General features: G+C 47.4%; 2 protein-coding genes across 42 annotated transcripts; one reads left to right on the top strand and one right to left on the bottom strand.

Annotated features, from left to right (window-relative positions):
• Positions 1 to 4,492: 4,492 nt before the first annotated feature.
• Positions 4,493 to 22,037, top strand: HNRNPH1 (heterogeneous nuclear ribonucleoprotein H1). Of its 41 annotated transcripts, none has more exons than XM_054841233.1 (16): positions 4,493 to 4,641; positions 5,243 to 5,353; positions 12,881 to 12,940; positions 13,991 to 14,128; positions 15,014 to 15,169; positions 15,368 to 15,511; positions 17,027 to 17,165; positions 18,162 to 18,340; positions 18,540 to 18,611; positions 18,712 to 18,824; positions 18,984 to 19,119; positions 19,260 to 19,343; positions 19,468 to 19,518; positions 20,382 to 20,447; positions 20,567 to 20,659; positions 21,142 to 22,037. In XM_054841233.1, exons 2-16 carry the CDS (start codon positions 5,305 to 5,307, stop codon positions 21,201 to 21,203), a joined length of 1,542 nt encoding a protein of 513 aa, XP_054697208.1. In that variant the 5' UTR covers positions 4,493 to 4,641; positions 5,243 to 5,304; the 3' UTR covers positions 21,204 to 22,037. The 41 variants fall into 41 exon arrangements, with proteins under 41 accessions (XP_054697208.1, XP_054697192.1, XP_054697197.1 ...); XM_054841217.1 differs by having other exon boundaries at positions 18,685 to 18,824; positions 21,258 to 22,037; XM_054841238.1 differs by lacking the exon at positions 4,493 to 4,641 and adding an exon at positions 13,690 to 13,784 and having other exon boundaries at positions 5,059 to 5,353; positions 18,685 to 18,824; positions 21,258 to 22,037.
• LOC129212553 (deoxycytidine kinase 2) lies at positions 6,135 to 11,976 on the bottom strand. The gene is made up of 7 exons (XM_054841260.1): positions 11,833 to 11,976; positions 10,786 to 10,901; positions 10,163 to 10,356; positions 9,751 to 9,898; positions 9,353 to 9,468; positions 7,691 to 7,790; positions 6,135 to 6,396 (listed from the first exon to the last, which is right to left on the bottom strand). Exons 1-7 carry the CDS (start codon positions 11,930 to 11,932, stop codon positions 6,373 to 6,375), a joined length of 798 nt encoding a protein of 265 aa, XP_054697235.1. The 5' UTR covers positions 11,933 to 11,976; the 3' UTR covers positions 6,135 to 6,372.
• Positions 22,038 to 22,094: the final 57 nt, after the last annotated feature.

Here is a 22,094-nt window from a genome sequence, read left to right as displayed (position 1 = left end):
CACTTTGTATGTTCAGGTCAAGACAAGGGAGGCCAGGAAAATCCACACTCTAAGGTTACAATTTGCCTCATCTTCATCAGTTTTATACCCCCCAGCAATTATCACTTGCAAGAGAGGACCAAGAATTCATCTTTCCCCTGGCGAGGGCAGAGCCACAGTATATACAAGGTGGACAGGGCTTAACGTGCCCTTTTGTGAATGCCCTCCCTTCAAAGGAAAACTCAGACATTTGCCATGGTAGCTTAAGAAAGAGCGTGCCCTGCTCCAGCCCTCACCGATGCCATGCCCATCTCTGTGTTCAGGGATTTCCAGGGTCTAAGAGCTACAGGTAAAAGTTAGAAAGAGCAGAAGTAGGGTCAGCACTCAGGAGGACTCACAGAGTGAGAGAATAAAAGAGGATCTGTGCCAGCAGCATGTGCATCAGCTGTGTTGCTTTGACATTGCACTACTTGACAAAGGAAAGCTGGGTGATGCCAAACAGCTAAGGCAACGGTACCTGCAAGGAGTGGAAGTCAGAGAGCATCCTGCCAGCAAAGATGAAAGCAGTGAGCTGCTGTGGTCACTGGTCCTGAGCCTGCAGTTGGTGAGTGGCTAAAACAGGCTCCGTTTCATGAACACGGGGCTAGAACAGCAAGAGCTCAGGCACGGCGTTAGCTGTCCTGATACGGGTACCGCAGCACACTCTCCCAAGACTGGACTCAGTCACCTCACTGTAAAGTATTTACAGCTTTACAGCTCATTCTCCTCCTGGGAGGGCATAAGGAAATGCAGACGAGCCTTGTTGCAACGGATGCAAATGGACACTTGCCCACCTCCCTCCTGGCTGGTGCAAGGCTGAACTGCCAAAGAGCTGTAAATGTTCTGCCTGAGTGAAGAAACCTTCTCCTCGGAGAGCAGCCCGATGAGCTCAATACAGCACTGCATGGCCAATGGCTTCTGGATCAGAGCTGACTCATGCCCACCTAGCTCAGTCAGGCAAAACATGCAGATACCTAAAGTATGCTGGTAGAAGACACCTCTTCTACTGCTGGAACTGCATTCACAGCCAGGTAGCTAGCCCTATCAGTAAAAAGCAAAAGGTATTCTGCCAACTGCTGTAATTATAATGCTACAAAACCAAAACAGTAACAGGCCTGAGTTACACTAATGAACAGAAAAGCATCAGACAGGTGAACTCCCAGCTGAGCCCTGAGAGGATGTGCTCACCGAGGGAGCAGAACAGAGGCAATTCTTCCATTTCCTTTTGACAAACAATGCTGAGCATAAGCTGTGGATAAGCTGGTGGTATAAAGGGAAGGGTGATAGATTCAAACAGTACAGCAGTGGCCTCAGAGAGAAGGAGGGACTTGAGGATCTGCTTTTCACTAAAGCAGCGTCTATCAACTTCTCCAATTGGTTTCCAGACCGGCTTGGTTTCTTAGTGAGCTACAGCTTAGGAAAGCTGGGAAACACAGCTCTGCTCAGTCTCTGCTGCAGACCACCAGAGTAACGAATAAAGATAAAAAAGGTGAAAAGGAAAAAGGTGAAATGTAACCAAAAAGCCTCTTAAATTGCTCAAAGCAGAAGCAAGAGGGAGGCTGCATTAGCAAAGCTGTGAATTGGCAGCATTAGCAGATGATGAACGTGGCTATGTTATCTAATATGGTAGAACACACATCATGCATATTTAATAGCATTGTTTAGCTTGTATTTGTCACAGCACCACAGGTAGAGGCTGTTTCTAAAGCCATGGGTAGTGACAGAAAGGTTATAATTGAATTCTAGGGCTTTTGACTGGAGGTCACACGTACAGAGAAGCCTACAGAGAGTTGGTAAGTATGAGATTTCCATGCATTCCCTGTTTGCAGGCCTGAGATGATAAGGTAAATCAGCTGCTAGCAGTATTTGTTGAGAGTTAATCAGGTTTGCAGATTAACTGTAAGATCCTGAATTATACATGCTTATATGCAAACACGAGGAACATGCAACACACGTAGCTGAGACACGAGGGATGAAGCTTATGATGGAGGCAGAAGAACAAATGGATAACATCTAGCTAGGAAAGAGAGAAAGGGAAGGAGCATACAGCGATGGGGTCAGGATGATGAATTATGAGTTCTGTCATCTTCAGAGCAGGTATTTAAACTCCGTTCACTGTTCTCACTGAAATGGAAAATGCTGACCCATATTGGTAATTATTTTTTGCATTGCAATAATATCTCCAAAACCTACTCAGAAATCAGCATCTGCATCGCTTCCAGTGTCTCCATATGCTTAGATGCCTACAAAACCCTTGAACCAGAGCTGCAGATTTTCTCCATTATTCTCCTGCCCAGGAAAGAAAATTCAGCAAGCAACAAATAGAGCTTTATGACTGGCACCAAACAGAAATGTCCTGAGCAGGTAGCTTCAAGGAAGAGCTTTACTTTCGTCCAGCTTAACACAACATGTCTACTCAGCTTTATGCATGTCTCTGCACGTTGGACTGGTGCTCATGCTGCCCGGCTCACCATGAACTTTGAGGGAATTAGGGATGTTGCACAGGGGCTGTGTGACTATCTGGTAGATCATTTCTCCAGCAGACTTCTACCCAAGAGGCCACCTCTTTGCCCATTTTCTACCAGATGGACTACAAAACCCAGCAGGCTGAGCTCGCCTTAGGTTACAGCCCTCCTCAAGCTGACTTGAAAGAGGTGAAATTTATCTTCTGGGAATGCAAGTGGGAAAATGAGAGCAGCTCCTCTCCCTAGCAGGCTGGGTGGCAGGTGTGCCTTTCCCCTTTGCAGGAACAGTGAAATTCTGAAGTAGAACAAAGCCCTTTCAGAGAAGAACAAGTACCTGAAGCTGCAGCGTGAGTTGCTGACAGACATGCTGACAGACACATTACAGTTCGGCTGTGTCTGCTGGAGAGGAAGGTCCAGGTGTCAGGCTAGCACCATAAAACAAAAAAAGCCAGGTAAACTGATGACGCCCGAGTCCTAGATGCAATAATGAAAGCAAGACCTGGAAGTTTACATGTGTAAAATACATACATAGTTGTTTCTTTGCTCAAGAAACCCAGTAAAACCCTGCATCAGATGTTTCCAGCAAGATTTTTATCCCCTCATTCTTTCCAAGAATGGGACTACTCTTACTTGCAAAAGCACTTTGGTACCAGAGATGGCCTCTCAGGAAAAGGGCTGCTGTGTTAACAGTAACTCCACTCAAATTGTTAATTATTTTCATCTTTCAAACACCATGTATACGCTGGCTATTTATAACTCTTCTGATACCTATTTATGTCTTTTCCTCTGCTGTTCAGAGTCACATTCTTCCCCTGGAAGTGGCTGTACTCAATTTCCTGTTGGATGTGTCAAGTTTCAAGGCAGGCAGGTATTTTACCTACACTTAATAGCCATTACATATTTGCAAAAAGAGTCACATGACCTTTCTTCTAACACTGGAAGAATATGCATGCAGCAGAACTTCTTCCTGGTGAGAACACAGGATGATTCTAATTTCCTAAGAGACCTCTAAAGAGAAAACTTATGTCAGAATGCTGTTTGACTACAATAAACATATGATCAAGAAAATTTGGGGCAAACCAGGCTTTATTTGTCACTGAAAATTAGATAGCAAGACATCAGCCAGTACAGCCCACTTCAAAGTCATGAAGTCACGTGGATCATGGTGTGTAAACAACAGAGAACCCATTTTCCCTCATTATTCAAATACAGTAATGAGGACTAAAAAGACAAATCAGACTAATAAAATGATGCACAGTAAACGCACCCCAGTGCATGATCATTAATATACATTATAAGAAGACAAAAATTATCATTAACTCACTGTTACAAACGCAAAGACTTCAACAGGGATTAGCAAAGGGATTTGCTTTACACTAACCACTCAGAAGCAAAGCTGTGAATAGATGCCACACCTCCACCCTCCTAAGGTCACCACTTATCTCTTCAATCGCACAGGCTCCCGCACAGCTATTTTAATCTAAAATTGTTTTGGCTAACGATTCTTTCTAACACTATTTTGCAGAGAGGATTGGTCTGGTTGGGCGCAGGGACGGCAGGGTGCAGAGGGCTTGCGGGAGAGCGGCCATTGGTATCACCCTGCCAGGGCGCTCGGTGATTTCCAGTCGGACATCCAGCAAATAAACGCGCCTGCATCTAAGCCCAAGCAAACAAACAGTCACTCTGAAAGCACGACCTGGAAAGGTCAGGGTTGGCAGATTTTCAGCCGCTGCGGTTACTATCCCCATTGTTAACATTTCCATGCCACCGCTTGCAAACAGCGTCATTAAACGGTGTGAGGGCAGCTCGAGGAAGGCCTTCCTCGCAGCCCAGGCCCCGGCCTGCCCGGACGCCATCTCGGCGCAGGGGCCTCCCGCAGGCCGCGACTCGCCCTGCCCAGCCGTGCGGCGGCCCCTCGCTCCTTCCCCTGCCGCCTCCGGGGCCGGCAGCACGGCCTGACCGCCCCCCCCCCCCCCTCACGGCAGAGCGGCGTGCGGCCTGCTCCCTGGCGGGAGGGAGCCCGCGCCCCGTCGTGTCGTGTGTCCCCCCCCGGCGGCGGGAGGCGGAGCCCAGCCCACCTGACGGCGGCAAGCGCTGCTGCAGTGCGCGGAGCCGCCGATTCCCGCTGGCTACCGGAGCTCCGCGGCCGCAACCCGCCGTGAGCGGGGGTGCTGGGGGGGGCAAGAGGGGAGGGAAAGCGATCGGCGCGACGCGGCGGGCGGGGAGGGACAAAGCCGCCGCCATGTTTGCGGTTCGGGTAGACAAACAGCCGAGGCGGGCCCTCGAGCGGGGGGGGGGGGGGTCGAACGCGGCCCGCCGGGCTGGTGCGCGGGCGGTAGCGGGGTGCACGAGGGTTCGCCGCCCCCAACCGCCCATCGCGGCCGTTGCGGGACCCCCCCGGGGGCGGCCGCGCTCCTCACCCCCCCCCCCCCCAGCCCTGAGCCCCCCCCCCGCGCGGGGCCGCCGGACGTGACTGGTTGGTTTAATTTGTCACGCTGCCATTGGCTGGCGGCCGGTGAAGGAGCCGGGGCGGGCGGGGCGTGACGTCAAGGCGCTGCGCAGCGCGGCCGGCCGCTATTTATAGGCGCGGAGGGGCGCTGCGCAGAAGAAGCGAGCAGGCGGGTCGGGCCCGGGAAGGCCGCCGGCTTCATCGCGCCTCATCCCCGTGGGAGCAGGGAAAAAGCGACCGAAAAGGCCCGATCGGCCTTCGCCGGAGCGTCCCTTCGGCGGCCGCTGAGCTTTTGTTTCCGTTTGCGCAGCGCCCGAGCGCCCCCACCGAGCTTTGTCTTCTCCCGGTCCCTGCGGGGAAGGCGCGGCCAAGATGGACCCTTGTCACACCGAGGAGACCGAGGGCGAGATCCCCGGCTTGGGTAAGGCCCGGCGGCAGTGCGGGGAGGGGGTGGGGGGCGGTGAGTGGGAAACGGAGGGGGGGTGGGGCGGCCAGGCCGCTGCGGGTGGGGGAGGGGCGGCCGGTCGGTCCCGCCCGATCCGGGGCGCCGCTGAGCCCCCGCCTTGGCGCCTGCTGGCGGCGGGGGCCGCGCATCGCGCTACCGGCGCGGCCCCGGGCGAGGGCGGCCTTGGCGGTGGCGGCCCGGTCGGGTGGCGGCCTCGCGGCGCGGCCGCGTGCGCTGCTCCCCTCCCCTCCCCCCACCTATCCGCTGCCGCGTGCGTCGTGGCAGCCGCGGCGCTCGGCGGGGCCTCGGGGCGGGTCCGCGCTCCGGGGGGAGCGGTGCGGGGTTGCTGTCCGGCCTCGGGGCAAGCGCCGGCGGTTCCCTCGCTCCCCCCCACCCTGCCGTGTGGGGGGGGGGGATTCGTTTCCTCGGTGGGAGGGGGGGGTCACAAACAAGATACACTTAAACTACAGTTTATTACAGGTGTAACCCTTGCGACTGCAGTAACGTCCATCCTTAAGTAGCGTAAATCCTGTGAAAGCAGCCATTCAATAAAGCAGAAGTTGAAAGTAAAGGTTTCTGGACGCCATAACAGTCTCGTCTTAAAATGGTGAACTATGCCACTTATTGCAAAACAACCCTGCCCCAGCGCCTGCCAGCTCTGTGTACTGGGCTGTCAGCCGTTGATAACTGGTTAACTCCTCCCTTGTTAAAGTCAGTTATTAGTCAATATTATTTTTAAATCTTTATTAAACAGCAGAGCATATACACAAAGTACATTATCAAAGCACCCCATATTTGTTTGTTTTAACTATACAGAAAATTCTATCAAAACCCACACAGGTCAGACAAGCAAAAAAAACCCAACCCCAAACCATATTTTGCATTTCAATCTTGCCTTAAAATAAGCCATATAAGTAGTAAATTCAGTTAAAGTAAATTGTCCAGTTTAACTCTTGAACTTCAGGGACTTGGTGTTCAAATCAATTTTCATCATCTTAAGAAGTCAGGAAATACTTGACCTGTGGGAAAAAAAGCATATATATTTGATGCATTAAAAGAAAAGCTATATTAGGCTTTTCCCTCATCTTTCCTGGGGATGAAAAGGCTTGTTGCTGTACAGCCTCCAGTGCTGTTCTGCCTCTACATATAATTCATGACCTGAAATGCTTTTAGTGTGGCAGATGGCTGTGAATCCAAGACTTGGAAGTTAGTACTAGGTATAATTGTATAATATTACTAAAAAATAGCAAGTACTTATGAAATGTAGCTGTTGGAATACTTTACAGAATATTACTAATTAAGAAAAATGAATTTCCCTTTGCTAGGTAGCTCTTCCCTAGGAAGGGAGGGATTGTCTGAAAACTACACCAAAGATCTGATAGCACTTTCAGTGTGGTGCTGTACCCCCTACCCCAAGTTGAAAGTAGAGCCAATCTTTTCATATGCAGGTGGTGAAGGGAGTTTGCAGACAACACTGGTGACCTCTCAGTGGGGCAAGTTAAAAGCATTTCTTTCCATCTTAAAAGAATAGTCTGGTTGGGGCAGTGGGGGAAATGAAGGTTAAAGTGTCCCAGGGAGTAAAGTAAGTAACATTACAGCTCTGCTTGGAGGGTTGGGGATATGAGCCCCATGCCTTACTGTATTGGAAGGGTGGGTTTTTTTGCTGTGGACTGGGCACACAGCACATGGCTCCAGCAGAAAGATTTCTTTGAGCATTTACTTCCTAAGTCTTGCCTTTGCTTGGAATTAGCAAACACTGTTTTGACTCAAGTGCCCTATTTATTACCACCTTGTTGCCTCAAACAGCTTGTTGACTCTCCCAACTCCAAAGTGTCACTTCATGTGTTTAGAACTATGTACAAGGTTCAGGTATCTCTGCATTGGTCAGATGTGTTGTGCTCTGTCCAGGAAGAGCCTAGAATGCGAGGGGGCATAAATAGCTCTAAGCTGACTGCAGGATTTTTCTAAGGGCATCATGGCTGACATAAATTGGACAGCATCATTCTGTGAACTGTTTAATGAACAGGATGGTAGTGCAGACTTGCTATGTACTTGCATCCCCCACAATTGCCCCTCCTTAAAAACACCCTGTTTTCCCTTTAATTGTGACAATAAGGAGGTGGGGTTGAATGGGTTTTTTTCAAGGAAAGCAAAAAGCCTTTTCTACAGCCTTGAGGCTTTAAGTCTATGAAGGAGACTGACTGTACTAGCCCCAAACAAGCACTTCATCACAAATTCTTAGAATGTAAATTGATAACTTAATAGCTATTCCTGCAGAAGAAAAGCAGGTATGAGGAAATATTTAATACTTACCTTATCAATCAGATACTCCTGTTTAATCTTATCATTCTTAAAATCTTCATTAACATCCAAAACTAGAATGGGAATGTCTTTAAGGTTCTCAAAATCAACTCTGTTAAATGGAAGAATGTAATGCTAGTAAAAATGGTATAAAGTGCTGTGTATAAAACAATCTAGCCCTTCAGTTGCTTTCCAAGTCATCCTAAGGCATTACTCAGATTACCACATGTGCCTGAGATGTTAATGCTGATGCCCATGACTTAAGTATAGAGCCCAAGTCAAGTCTGTCTTTCATTGGTCTTGTATAACCCAGTCAACATTATATCACCATAACTTTAATGTATGTCACAAATCTAGCCTTTTAACATCTATTTTTATTGTACGAGTTGGGGGGGGGGGAGATAGTTTGTGATTTTTACCTTAATTTACCTCACACTTTTTGTTATGGAATCACTTATCAGGAATGTGATTGTGATAAGAGGAAGTATTTTTTAAAATATCACTTGCCCTCTGTCTTCCCCACCCCTTTCTAGTTAACTGCTAATCCATTTACTGTGGTGCAGTTTTAAAGCTGCCTTTGGTGGGAGTGACCTCTTTAGCAGGTTTTAGGACTGGTATTTAAAATGGCTTGGAGATAAGCAAGACCATTTTGGCTATGGGTTAGGAGCAGATAGGAGTAACAGTTGTGCAACTGAATGTATAGTTCTCTTAAAGTAATAGTTCTCTCCTGATGTGTGAAAGGCATTTCTAAAATGCAGGAAGCGTGCTGAAGAACATTGTAACTTGTGTTTGCAGACTTAAGAGTCCCTATGAAAAATACAGGAAATGCTTGCTCACAAGTTTGGAATGAGTAAACAGTGTAGATGTTCCCAAAATTCCACAACATGCAGTGCTTTCTTGTCTCCTAAGTGTTTGGGTCATCCTATGTGAAACTTAGGAAAGTAGATGTTACTGATAATGTGCCTTCCTGGAATTGTTTTGCTTCCCATTCAGAGTATTTCAGGCTCCTGGAGGGGAAAAATCTAAGGTCTGCTTTCACATTTAGAGATGCCTTAGATGGGAAACCTACTAAGAGTCAGTAAGGAAATTGGGGGGAAAATAGGCAGAGATCACTTAGTTGCCGACTGGGTTTCTTGTGTATAGCAGTGCCTGCCAAAAGCCTGTCTGATTATTGTTTATTTTGAAAGTAGAATTAATATTTAAACCTTGTTGAAATGTAGTCATCCTAGTTTAAAGGTAGTTGGGACCTTGCCCTCCTTACACTGGATCTGGAAGCTGCTTAGTAGGTAACTTAGGTGATCGGCCACCGAACACCACTTCAACTCTGTCCTATTCCTGTGTACTTCAGTTAATAAAATTCATATTCTTGTTGGAGTTAAAACTACATAGCTTTATAGTTGAAGCTAATGCTTAACAAAGACTTTAAATTAGATGAAGTTCCATCTCCTGGCAATTTTTACTTCCCTGTCAAGAGCTGACCTTCCCTCTGTATGTAACCTAGAGTAATCATCTCTGTGCCAAGAAACCTGGAGTGAGTCTAAAGATAAGTTCTTCCAACTGTTCCTGAGTGAAGCTAGATTTAAACCTTAATTTTATCCCTAATTAACTACAGCATAAGACAGGAAAGAGCCTTGCCTGTAAATTGAAACTTGTCTACAGAAAATGGGTTCGTACCTCATAGTCCTTTCATGAAGCCAGGTTTCATGTTTATAGTGGAGGTTTTCCAAATACTCAAGCTCAATTCCTTGCTCCTCTTCTCTTCCCCTCATCTGTAGCCTTTCCATGCATTTCTGAGAAAGTACAAGCCTGGACGTTAATCATGTGTTGAAGGCTAAATCAGCTAAAGAGATCAAATGGTCCTTAAATCAGAAGGACTAATGCTAGACACGAGTGAGCATTAATTCTAAATGCTTGGCTGAACATAAATCAGTTAAATCTAGGATAACTTTTCTATAAAAAAAACCCCCACAACTTGAGCCACTTGAGTTAAATGTCAGTAGTTCTTAGGTATTTGTACCCTCTCGTGGAAACTGAAGTTGGAGCTGTAGTATTTTCACTTTTAGTGAACATACCTGAGGTGTGGTTCTTAGGTAGATGATGCCATCCAGTTCTATATCTGATTCAAACTGATTCAAAAGCCATGTGTGCCAGTCCTGATAAATAGCCCACTCTGTTTCATTAATGCTTCCAGACTCGAACAGGTTAGAAGCGAATACATATCTGCAATGAGAAACATTAGTCTTGTGCCAGGAATGACCAGAGTGAACTAAACTGCTTCTCGTTAGAATCAGAATTGTGGTACTGAAAAATAGGTGCCTACTCTTAAATCCATTCTGTACCTGATACCAACTTTCACCTGTTGAATCAAACCTGCTTGTTGCAGATACTAGTTTAATGTCCAGTGTTTTCACAGCTCTGTGTCTTTGAGCGTAAAGACACCTGGAGAGCTGTTAATCTGAACTGTTGTGTTGTGAGAGTAATTACCTGTCACTGTACACGGATCTCTCAAAAAACTGCACTGGATGTTCTGCTTCGTGTAGCTTGGCTGAGACGGGTTTTAATTGTGCTCTGACTCGGCTCAAGCAAGCATAGGTCTGAAATGTATAAGCCCATCTTGTGGGTTTATCGTACAGCATTTGAAGTAGGTTTCCTCCACTCTTCTGAGATGTTGAAAGTTCCTAGGGGACAAGAGAGAAAACTTAATACCAGCATATTTGCAGGATTTTATTTCTTAATCCAGAATTCAGGTATGTTCAAGTAAGAATTCCTGGCCTTGTACTCTCTTTTTTTAGGAAAATGCTTAGGCATAGGAATAGATTTATTTCTCAGCTGATGGTAGTCTTTATGACAACAGCTGCTTTAGAATAGGCTGTTCACTGAGTTCCAGACTTCAACGTGATTCCTGTGGAGTAGGGGTTGCTATGTGGAATATGCATTCAGTAGTGTCTTAAATCTTCTGAGTGCCTGACCAACTGGTGTGATAGTGGGGATGGCTTGGGATGCTCTAGACTCAGTACAGCTGAATTTTGGGATGGCTCCCTGGCCAACCACTGGTTTCTTCTGTGACCTATCTCTCTCCCCAAGCTTCTGATAGCCAGCACACCTACCTGGTCTTCATCTTCAGCTGTCTGGATGTTGCACCACTTGGCAATGGGTTCAGGAATGATCTCCCACTCATCGCTGTGTTGCTCTAGTAGCCTGACAAATGTTGACTTCCCTGCAGCTGGAAAAGATTTGAAAAGTTCACTGCGGGGTAGATTAGACTGGTCTTGGTGATAGAGTGGCAGTTGTGAGGTTACTTAAGAGGCTGCAGGCAGTGTTGCTGCAGTGTTTGAGGTGCAGAGCTGCACGGGACCCCAGGCGGGCTTTGGGCTGCTGGGGATGGGCTGGCGGTGCCGCCTGCACTGTGCTGGTGCAGCTTCAGAGGAAAGGGCTCTAATCTCCGGCGCCAGAAGGCCGAGCCTAGGCCGGGCAGCCGATAAGGGGCCGCGGTCCCGACGGAGGCTGCGCCTCCATTTTAGGAGCAGGCTGAGCCGGGGGCGGGGCTTATCGAGGTATTGTTTAGGAGCCGGCGGAGCAGAGGGAGGCTGCCGCGCATGCGCGGCGCGGGAGGCGAGTTGGCGCGGGCGGGCGAGTGACGCAGTTGCGGGCTGGAGCGCCGCGGACGTGCCGAGCGCGCGGGAGGCGCCTCGCGCTGTCCCGGGCACGGCCCTGGGCCCTCGAGCGGGCGGGGGAGGCTCTCCTGAGCCCGGGACGTTTAATTCGCTTAAAGCCCACCCACACAGCGGTTAGCCGCGAACGAGGACGCCATGTCCTCCCTCTAACGGGCACCTGGCGTGTCCGGCCTGGGCAGGGCGGTGGCTGTGGGTGGCGGGGTTCCCCTCCCCCCCCCCCCCCCTCCCCGCGGCCATGGCGCCAATTTCTGAGGATCGCCGGCCGCGCGTCCTGGCCCGGTGGCAGCAGGTGAACGCTGCCTGCGCTTCTCCCTCGAGTTCCCGCCGCCTTCCTGCAGAGGTGGGTGGAAAAGGCTCCTCGGCTGCCCCTCTCCCAAAGCGAATCCTCTGCCATCTGTGCCACCTCAGAGCGCTCCTGTCCTGAGGCCCCAACCGCCACGGGCATGAGCCCCGGCTTCCCTCCCCCACCGCCGCGCTCACCTATGTTGCCCTCGATGGAAATCTTCCGGAGGCGCTTCTGGAAGCTGGAGTCGAGGGAGCTGGCAGGGCTGTGGCAGTGCCGCTTCGCAGGGGTGGACATGGCGGCGCCGAGCGGGAGCACACGGGGCTCCCGACTGCTCCGGCTCACTTTAAGTCTCCCGCCAGCTGGTGGGCGGGATGCCCGCCTCCCGCCACCACTCCCCGGGAGGAGGCGGAGGCGCTTCCCCCTCCTCGCCGCAGCGGGCTGCAGACCGCTCCTTCGGCTGCTCCTGCCTGGCCGGGGAGCGTGGCCGCTTCTGCCAAGCTGCTGCTGTCAGGGCTGTTTAAATACGGTGTTCAGCAAGTGAAATGAAGCAGAGCTGTTTTGTTCAGGAAGCTACCCTAAAGCGGTTCCACTTACTGATCCGATTTGCATTAACATAAACGAGTTCTCCCTGTTTGCTTGTTTTACAGGCATAAACTTTATTTTTCTCTTCCTCTTTTTTTTTTTTTTAAATCCTCCAGCTTTGGGAGGGAAGGTAGTTGTTAGCGGTCCGGGTTGGTATCTGTTAAATATTTTACATAAGTATGTGAGAAATGAGGCCATGTAGATTTGCAGGCAGGGAAATGGGCTAGCCTGGGGCTATCAGTTAGTGTTGGTATCGACTGGAAAGGAAACACGCATGGATGAAGGAGTAGATGCTGCTCTGAGCAGCTTCTCCAGAATTCCTGTGTCAGTGTTGGCATGCCTGGGGCTTGACAGAGTTTCCTTAACTCCTGGCATGGGTTCCCTGGGTGGGCAAGTTGAGACATGAACTGCTTGTTAGTGTACAGAAAGGGGGTGTAAGATTCTTAGATGGTAGTTAAATACTTTAGGGGTGCAAATATGAGGCTGTGTTACCGTAGTTATTACTGTAACTTCCTGTTGCCTCTATAATAATGAGATTCAGGGTGAAATCTAGCTAGGTCTGGTGTGTTTGGAGGAGATGGGAGGGAGTAATATTTTCCTTTCTTTTATGATAATTGTGACCCATGTCTCTTCTTTCCCCATCTCCTACAAACACACCAGGCTTCAGTGACCGAAGCGAGCAGATTGTTTCACGTGGGGTAGCGTCAGCATTTGAAGCTGGTAAGTGCTAGTTCCCACACACCTCTTTGTACAGCTAGACTTCTCGCTCACCGTGCAACGCGTGCCATGCCGGGGGGGAGGGGGGCGGCGGCGGCGGCGAGTGTCGGTAGCGGGGACCGGCCCCCCCTTCCCCCGGGCAGGGCGCCGGAGGGAGGACGGAGGGAGCAGCCCGCGGCCCCCGGGGCATGCGCAGTGTGGAGAGCGGCGCTGAGAGGCGCATGCGCGCAGGCCCGCCCCGCGCTCTGCGCGGGAGTCAGCGCTGTGGCTTTGTTCAGAGGGGTAGGCAGGCGACGCATGCGCACAAACCACCGGGGGCGGGGGCGGTGGAGGAACCTAGACTAGCGAGGACGCATGCGCAACCTGGCGGGAGAGGCGCGGGGAATGTTTGCGTTGCGGGTGTGTGTCCCGGGGCGGCGGAGCGCAGTGGTACTACGAAGCATGCGCAGGTGGGTCCTGCGGGGGCGGGGCAGTAGCCCTCCGGGGGTTTATGCGCATGCGCCCCGCGCCTTACTCACAGCCACGCCGCAGCCCCTCCCGGCAGCCGGTGAGGGCGCGGGCAGCCCACGCTCATTGACGGCCGCTCTGCCACACGCCGCGCTCCGGCCGGCCACGGATGCTGTACGCGTTCCCTGCAAGTCGTCGGGCCCACCAGGGCGGTGTCTGGGGCCGGGGTTCTTTGTGCGGCGGAAGGCCCGGCCCAGCGGAAGCGGGAGCACCCGCCGCCATTTCCTAGCGCGCTCTCGCCACAGGCTCGCCCGCTCGCTGCCGCCTGACTGGGACTAGGCGCTCTCCGGACAGCGGATCAGGCTCGGAGCCCTAGAACCACCGCGGAGCCCCACCATGTGTGCGTGCGGGGATCGGGGCTGGGCGCGGGCCGGGGGGGCGCCGGGCGGGAGCGGCTCTGTGTGTGTGAGGCGGGCAGCGGTCCGAGGTAGAGGAGGCTCGGGGGTGGGTGGACACAGGCTAAGGGGGCCGCCGGGCGCTCTGAGGGGGTGCGGGTGGCGGCCGTGCTGTGCAGCATCTCAAAGGGCCTGCTTTGGTCTTCTCCAGCAACCACAGAAGCCGAGACGGAGCCGAGCCTCACCCCCAATGTGATGCTCAACACAGAGAGCAGCGAGGGATATGTGGTGAAAGTCAGGGGTCTGCCTTGGTCCTGCTCCACGGAAGAGGTGCAGAGGTTTTTTTCTGGTAAGCAGAACTGTGGGGGGAGAGGGGCCTGGGAGAGGGAGGGCTTGGGCTCTGTTGTCAGTTCTGAGTTCCTCCTGGGGGCACTATGGCAGTAGGCATGCTGCAGTGAGCAGTTGCAGAAAGTGTTCAGGGCACTTCAGTAGGCAGAGAAGCTTGTAATGCAACAAGTGCCTCAGCTAGGATGCAGTGTGGAAAGCTATGTTTATGCTAGCAGGAACCAGACACAGCTGGGATAGCCACAGCTGTCTTAGCTTCTTGGAGCAGCCAGCAGAGATAAGCATCTGTTTTAAAGAAAACTTCAGAATTCTTGCTTCAGGTTAAACTGAATCAGTTTAGTTCTTGGTGCTGTCCTGATTGGCTCTCTTGTGCTAAGTGTTTAGTGTTGTGTCCTTCCCCCAAATTACTACCCTCCTGTAGTAATAACTAGTGGCAATAAATACATGCTTTCTTCAGTGACTGGAGATTTTAAAGCTGCTTCAGGAGTTTAACATATTGGACTTGCTTCTGATTTAGTTCATTATGGCTACACTGATTGTTACCACATGATTTAGCTTCATGCTGATGAGAGTCTAAGTTATGATCAAAAGTAGACAGCACATTGAACTCGAGGCAGCAAAGGTTTGAAAATAGATAGCTAATTTGCATTTATTCTTAATGTTTTACTAATCTTCAGACTAGAAGGGAGAAGAATGTTAATTTGATTTTAGTTAGTCCCGTAGTTGCCTATTGCTCACTATAAAAGTTATAACAAGAAACCGCTGGTTTTGTCACCTTGATATAACTTGATAGTTGTTGGGGTTTTCCTTTTAGAATATCTGAAACTTTTAAAGTCACAGTGTTCCTGTAATAATTAAATTAATTCTGGATTCCCTATTTCATTTTCAGACTGCAAAATTCTAAATGGGGCTTTGGGTATTCGTTTCATCTACACCAGAGAGGGCAGGCCAAGCGGAGAAGCATTTGCTGAACTTGAATCAGAGGAGGATGTGAAATTGGCGCTGAAAAAAGACAGAGAAACAATGGGACACAGATATGTTGAAGGTTTGACTCAGTTGGTCTAGTAACTGACTAAATGTGTTTGTGCTTGATGGATTTTTTTGGTTGTTTTTCTGTGTCTTTAAAATGCATGTGAAAGGACAAATGGACTTGTATATCATAAGTTGACTAGTTTCAAGGCAAATGGTTTTTTTAAAGCTGTTGTGTATTTCAGAATGCATTAATTCTAAGTGCCTTTTGCAGTTTTCAAGTCAAACAACGTGGAAATGGATTGGGTTCTGAAGCATACTGGTCCCAACAGCCCTGATACAGCTAATGATGGTTTTGTACGTCTTAGAGGACTCCCATTTGGCTGTAGTAAAGAAGAAATTGTACAGTTTTTCTCAGGTATGTGGGGTAAAAGTAGTAGCTGTAGCACTATTGGTTTATGCTTAAAAAAAAAACCAAAACACCACGGATGGCCCAGTAGTCCTTCTGACAGTATACTGATGGGTATTAAAAGTAAATAAGCATCTTCATTAGTTATCTGGGTGTGAGGGATCAATTCTTAAAATACTTGCTTATTAAATAATTAAGGGAACTCTAGAAAGCTGCTCTAATTTAAACTTAGCGGGACATACTGTTCCAAGTAAGGATAGCAGAAAACCAGTGTCTTGCTTTTTAAATTAAAAGTCAACAATTCAGCTGGAAGAATATTTCCACCCAGTCTTAGCTAGTTCATGCTGTTCAGTGAAGGATGTAGAACACCCTCACTGCCAGGCTCAGTACAAGGAGCAGGATCTGAGGAAAGGGCATGCATTGTGCCTGTGATTTCTCGTAAATGTAGATTTAGTATTGAATAAGATTCCAGAATAAAAACCAACCTGTTGAGTTCTGCCCAAGTACAGATTTGCCCCCTCCCCACTCCCCTTCCTAGGAAGGGAAAAAAAAACAACCCAGCCCCTTGACATTGTCTACCTTAAAGTTTTTATGGATGAAGAAATAATGTATTGACTCATTCTCACTTTTTTGCAGCTGTTGTATGTTTTAGGAACTGGAATACTATTATAAATGCCTAAGAATGAAATCTGTTGATTTATCTAGGGTTTAATTTGGTAGTATTTTCAAAGTAGTAGATTTCTAAATGTGAGTGTTAAAAGTAGCTGGAATGTTTTGCTATAACAAGATATGATTGAGCTTACTGTTTTGCTTTAAAATACAATAGAAATATTTCCAATTTTACAACTTCAGAACTTGTTTTGTTTTCTGAATCAGTAATATGTTGTGAACAAGAGCAATTCCTAAGCATATGCATTTTAAGTTGTTTTTCTTACATAGTTAAGTGATTCAAGCTTTAAAAACTGTTAATGTGCTTAGTATACAAAATGTGCCTCTTCTGTTCAGAAACTAATACATTTGAAATTACTTCATGATTTTTTTCTTAATTAAGCACTCCTAAAGAAAAAAATTAATGCTGAAACTTGATGTTTGCCTAAGACTAATTATTTTACCTGAGTGACTTCTACTAGTAAAAATACTTGTTATATATAAAGCTGTTTAACTTGCTGTGTTTGAATTTAAGTATCTTAAACTCATCTTAAATACTTTCACAGAATTGAAGAGGTTTGTAATAATATATGAGGTTCTTAATGTACCCTGCATTAGATGCTTTGTCTGAGGAGTCATCTGACGCTCAGAATGTTTCTGTGCTCTGCAGGGTGGGTTAAGAACGTAAATGGAATGGTATGTGATGTGGATCTCTTTTTGTTGACATGCTTTTTCTTCTAGTGTTCTAGAATCAACATACCATTCGCTTACAAGTGTTAAAATTCTGGTGTATTTAAAGCTATAAGAAAAACTCATGACTGGGCTTGTGATGTTAATATTGCCCCCCTACTGGGGTTATTTGTCCTTGGGTTGAAGGGTTGGAAATCGTGCCAAATGGGATAACATTGCCGGTGGACTTCCAGGGGAGGAGTACGGGGGAGGCCTTCGTGCAGTTTGCTTCACAGGAAATAGCTGAAAAGGCTCTAAAGAAACACAAGGAAAGAATAGGGCACAGGTGGGGATGGATGGTTGGTTGGCTATGTCACTTTTCTTATGGTAAACAATTAAATCCATATTCTCTCTTCTGAAAGTGTTAACATCTGAATAGGAACAGTATTTTGGTCTCTAACTCAGTGATAAGTAAAGGTATTGCTAATTGTGTGTATGTCACACTGTTTGGATCTTCCCAAAATGAAAGATAAAATTGGGCTAAGCTTAAGTGTGCTTTGGGAACTTGGTAATACTGGAGGAGTGCAAAACTGATAGCTTGAAAGCAACAAAGTTGAGAGACTATGGCTTTAACTTCTTGAATAGCACCAATTATGCCTTTAGCGCTAAAGACATGCACAGTACTCTTATTACCATAAGAAAATGTGATACTTTCTAAACTTGTTTTATAAGTTGAAATGTAACAAATTTTCTTACTGTATTAATCTTCAATGTAATAAGCATAGCTTTCAAGAAATTGTCACAAAGGGTTTTTATTCTATTTTACTTGTGACTATTTTTCATTGAAGCATGCACTTTTTGCCTACGCTGAATCACTGAAGCATAGGCTGGGTTCACTAGCACATGCAGAGCTTTTTGTAGCATCCTGATGGGTTAAAATCTTGGTGGAGACCAGGTTTTTAACCCTCTGTTTATGTTGCCACATGAGCAAAACAGTGCTGAGTTGAGCGGACGTCAGTCCCTCCTATGTTTTTTAACTAACACTTTAAATTGGGGGGAGGAGGGTGGGGAATCGATACTGCTCCCCCACCCTTAAGGCTGGGATACTGTGAAGTATGAGGAGCATGTAAACCCTTCAGTAATTGTAATTTCTTGAAAATACACTGATTTGAAAGTAATGTAGTGCTTATAGTATGTCATTGCCTACATAATGTAAATAAACCTGGCGTAAAATATACTGCCAGTTTCCGGGCTATGACTAAATGGCTTGTTTTAATGTAAAGATATGAGGTGTTTGTGGAAGGAATTACAGGCTGACTTCTTTCTGTGGAAACACTTCTAGGTACATTGAGATCTTCAAGAGTAGTCGAGCAGAAGTGCGCACTCACTACGACCCTCCACGCAAGCTGTTGGCAATGCAGAGACCCGGTCCTTACGACAGACCTGGTCTTACGCGGGGATATAACAGTCTTGGTAGAGGAAGTAGCTTGGAAAGAATGAGGCGTGGAGCTTATGGAGGAGGTAAGTATATGGAGTCCAAGAGGGAGCTGCTCATCTGAGAAGCAGCAACACTTGGACCTGGTAATGTCTTCCCTGCTTTGTAACTACTGGTTTGTATATGTCAAAATGGAAGGTTCTAATGCTGGTTGTCTGCAGTGTGTTCGTGTCTGTTGGGATCTTTCTGTAGTTGAAATGAACATGTTGTCCGATCTGTTTATAGGTTATGGAGGTTATGATGACTACAATGGGTATAATGATGGCTATGGTTTTGGTTCTGATAGATTTGGAAGAGGTAAGATTTCTCTAATAGGAATAGTAACCAAACTTACAATATGTCTCAAAAGAAACTAAAATACATCTGAAAGACCTAGAATGGACTCTTTTCTCTGCAGGAATGTCGGACCACAGATACGGCGACGGGGGATCCACCTTCCAGAGCACGACTGGCCACTGCGTCCACATGAGAGGTCTGCCTTACAGAGCTACGGAGAACGACATCTATAATGTGAGTTCCTTCTCTTAAGTGTATGGCTTTAAGTGTCATCATTACTGGACTTGTGAACTGCACCGCAGTTAGCAAGTGTTCCTTTAGAGAAAACGGCTTGCTGTAAAACTGAACTGTTGCATTGGTGCGTTTTAATCTGTGTGACTGTTTTGTACGTAGTTCTTTTCACCTCTGAACCCTGTAAGAGTACACATTGAAATCGGACCAGATGGCAGAGTAACTGGAGAGGCAGACGTGGAGTTTGCTACTCATGAGGATGCGGTGGCTGCTATGTCCAAAGACAAAGCAAATATGCGTAAGTGCAGCTGCTCTGTATAAGTGACTTTAGGGAAGATGCAGCACTGCAGCAGGTTTTATTGCATCCTTGCTTGCAGTGAGGCAAGTGAGGTGTGGGTCTGGTGTGAAACGCTCTCATGGCAAACTTTCTTCTTCCAGAACACAGATATGTAGAACTCTTCTTGAATTCTACAGCAGGAGGAAGTGGTGGTGCCTATGGCAGTCAAATGATGGGAGCAATGGGTATGTGTACTGTGCTTCTAAACAACACTTGATATTTAACAAAGCTGGCTAATGTTATATAGCTCCTGCTTGTTCTATGCCTGGCCTAAAAACTGAAATTCAACCTTCTGTCTTAATCCTGCAGTCAAAGAATCGGAAGGGGTAGTCCAAGATTGGAACACTAGCACATTGCCAGGTACATAAGCCTTTTGGGAATGTGTTTGTGGTGCTGAGCGTGGTGTGTGTGGTGGGGCGAGTGGCTCCTGGGAGTGTAGTGAAGTGGGAGATGCTTGTCCTTCTATTCTCCTCCCCCCTCCCTTTATTTGGAGACCAGAACGTAGTCTGGTGATGGAGGATGTATCAGCATGTGACCTGCTGTTCAAGCCTGGTCTTGGTGGTGAGGGAAAACCTATTTGGAATTGGGAGAAACTGAATAGCTGTAGCAAACTCCAGAATTGTTTGAAAATCTAAAATGTGTGTTTGCAACACAAGTCTAAAGCCCATGTTGTGTCTATAGAGCAGATATCCTTCTTGCTGCCTGGCTAGGCTGGTTTCTTAGAGATTAAGGTGGTGGTTGGTTTTGGGGATTGCTTTTTGGAGGGTGGGGGGGTGTGCATGTGTAGATGCTTTTATAGTAGTTTGATTACAAAATGTTTGAAGTCTAGTGCTGATACTTCCACTGCAGAAAAGCTTTGTGGGAGTATAGATCAGTGATAAGGCGAAGAGCAGTAGTTAGTAAGCTATAGTAGAGGTCTGCTGTAGTGCTGCTGTGATGTGCAACCAGTCTGGAGCAGCAATAAGTCTGTCAGGGCTGTGCACAAATGAATGACTAATGAGTCCGCATGTCTTCTGAGGGGCTGGGTGCTTTCACAGGCAGCGCTTTGTGTGAGGTCACTTAAAGCCAAGCTTAAGTCCCTTGGGATGTATATTAAATACAATAGCAGATTGATCCTGCTAGGTATAGTCCGTAGAAACTGCAAAAGTAAACTCTTACAGCAAGGGCTTGAGAATCACAAGCACTTGCTGTAATTCTTAATTTTTGTTGCTGCTTGATTGTAGGAATGTCTTTAGAAACCCCATCACTTGGAGCTTGTACCTCACACACTTGGGAAGGAAGTTACCTAGGTGAGAGAGCACTAGAGCCAGAGCACAGGGGCTGAGAGTTAGGCAAAGGGTGGGTTGGTTGATAATGAGTGGACTGTTTGACAGGCAAGTTCTTAACGTTTTTGTCTTTAACTTGAAAGGAAGCCAATCCAGTTATGGTGGTCCAGCGAACCAGCAGTTGAGTGGGGGTTATGGAGGAGGATACGGTGGCCAAAGCAGCATGAGTGGATATGGTAAGAGCTTTTCTTCACTGGTTTTTAGGTGGGGCAAACACAGTGGCTTAGCATGCTGTAAGGGGCTCTTCCCACTGTTGAAGAGCAGTGTACAGACTGGGTGGCACAAGCCCTGAGCGTTGAGGACTTGGGTGTTGTGAATTTTAGAGCTAATGGAGAGCTGGAGGGGAATGGGTTCACAGCCGGGAATGGAGCTGAGGGGGGACTGTGGGAATGATTCTGAAGGGGGTAGGAAATGTCGGTCTCCAGACTTCCATTACTCTGACTTTGTACTGTCTTGGTGTGGAATCTGGAGACCACCCTGGTTTAAGTATGCGAGTACAAACATGGGAAGGTGTGTGGGAGGCTGGGTGCTCTCCGCTTCCATGGAACCGCGAGAGAAAGCACTGAATTCAAACAGAGGGCAAGACAGCGCTGGCTCTTTCTTTGAACAACCAATAAACTTGATTCTGGGTCTGGAGCTGTAAACTGACACTTTGCAGTATTGGGCACAGTGGATGGTGTTTACGAGGTGGCCCAGCACGGACAGGCGTTGGGGGAATGATGCTTCGAATCGGCCTGAACCAGCTGTGAACCTGCTGTCGGTTTTCCCCCTCAGACCCCGGGAGCCAGGGCGCCATGAACAGCAGTTACTACAGCAGCGGGAACCGCGCGTCCATGGGAGTGAACGGCATGGGCGGCATGTCAAACATGTCCAACATGAGTGGTGGCTGGGGAATGTAACCAATTGCTGACTTTTGGTCACATCTTTTTTAAAAAACAAAAAAACAAAAAACTAAGTTTAACAGTTTTGCAATACAAGCTTGTGATTTATGCTTTACTGTAAGTGAATTCAAGATTGTTATTTTAAAACCTTTCAGGTTCAGTATTTTTGAACATACCGAAATGAACATTCATCTAGGATGTAATAACCAAGTTGAGTAAAGACTATAACTGTTAAACAATTTTGAGCGTTTCTCAAGTTAGTTTTGTTGTAGGAGTGTATTTAAGCAGTAAGCGTATTTAGGTTAAAGCTGTTTGAATTATGTTAAATGTTGCTCTTATACCATATTACATCTGACACTGTTTTGAATACATGTTGAAAGAGACATGCTTTTTTGTAAAGAAACAATATAGGAGCTGTGTCTGAAATTCAAAGTGAACATTTGGCATGTTAGTTCTAGTTTATTTCTTTTAATATCCTGTAAGGCACGTTAAAGCTTTTTTTTTAAGTTAATGGGGGAAACATGTTGAGACGCAATACGGCTACTTTAGGATTTTGGTCTTGGTGTTCGTATAAAATTCTGAGGCCTTGATTTAATCTTTCATTGTATTGTGATTTCCTTTTTAGGTGTATTGCGCTAAGTGAAACTTGTTAAATAAATCTTCCTTTTAAAAACTGGAACTTACTCCTTCTTGACCTTTGGCTTCTGTGGTGTAGCTACACCTGCAGAAG

The sequence above is a fragment of the Grus americana genome, chromosome 14, assembly GCF_028858705.1.
Source record: "Grus americana isolate bGruAme1 chromosome 14, bGruAme1.mat, whole genome shotgun sequence".
Lineage (NCBI taxonomy): Eukaryota > Metazoa > Chordata > Aves > Gruiformes > Gruidae > Grus > Grus americana.
The sequence above is the reverse complement of the archived record's forward strand: the minus strand, read 5'-3'. Positions and strand labels throughout refer to the sequence as shown.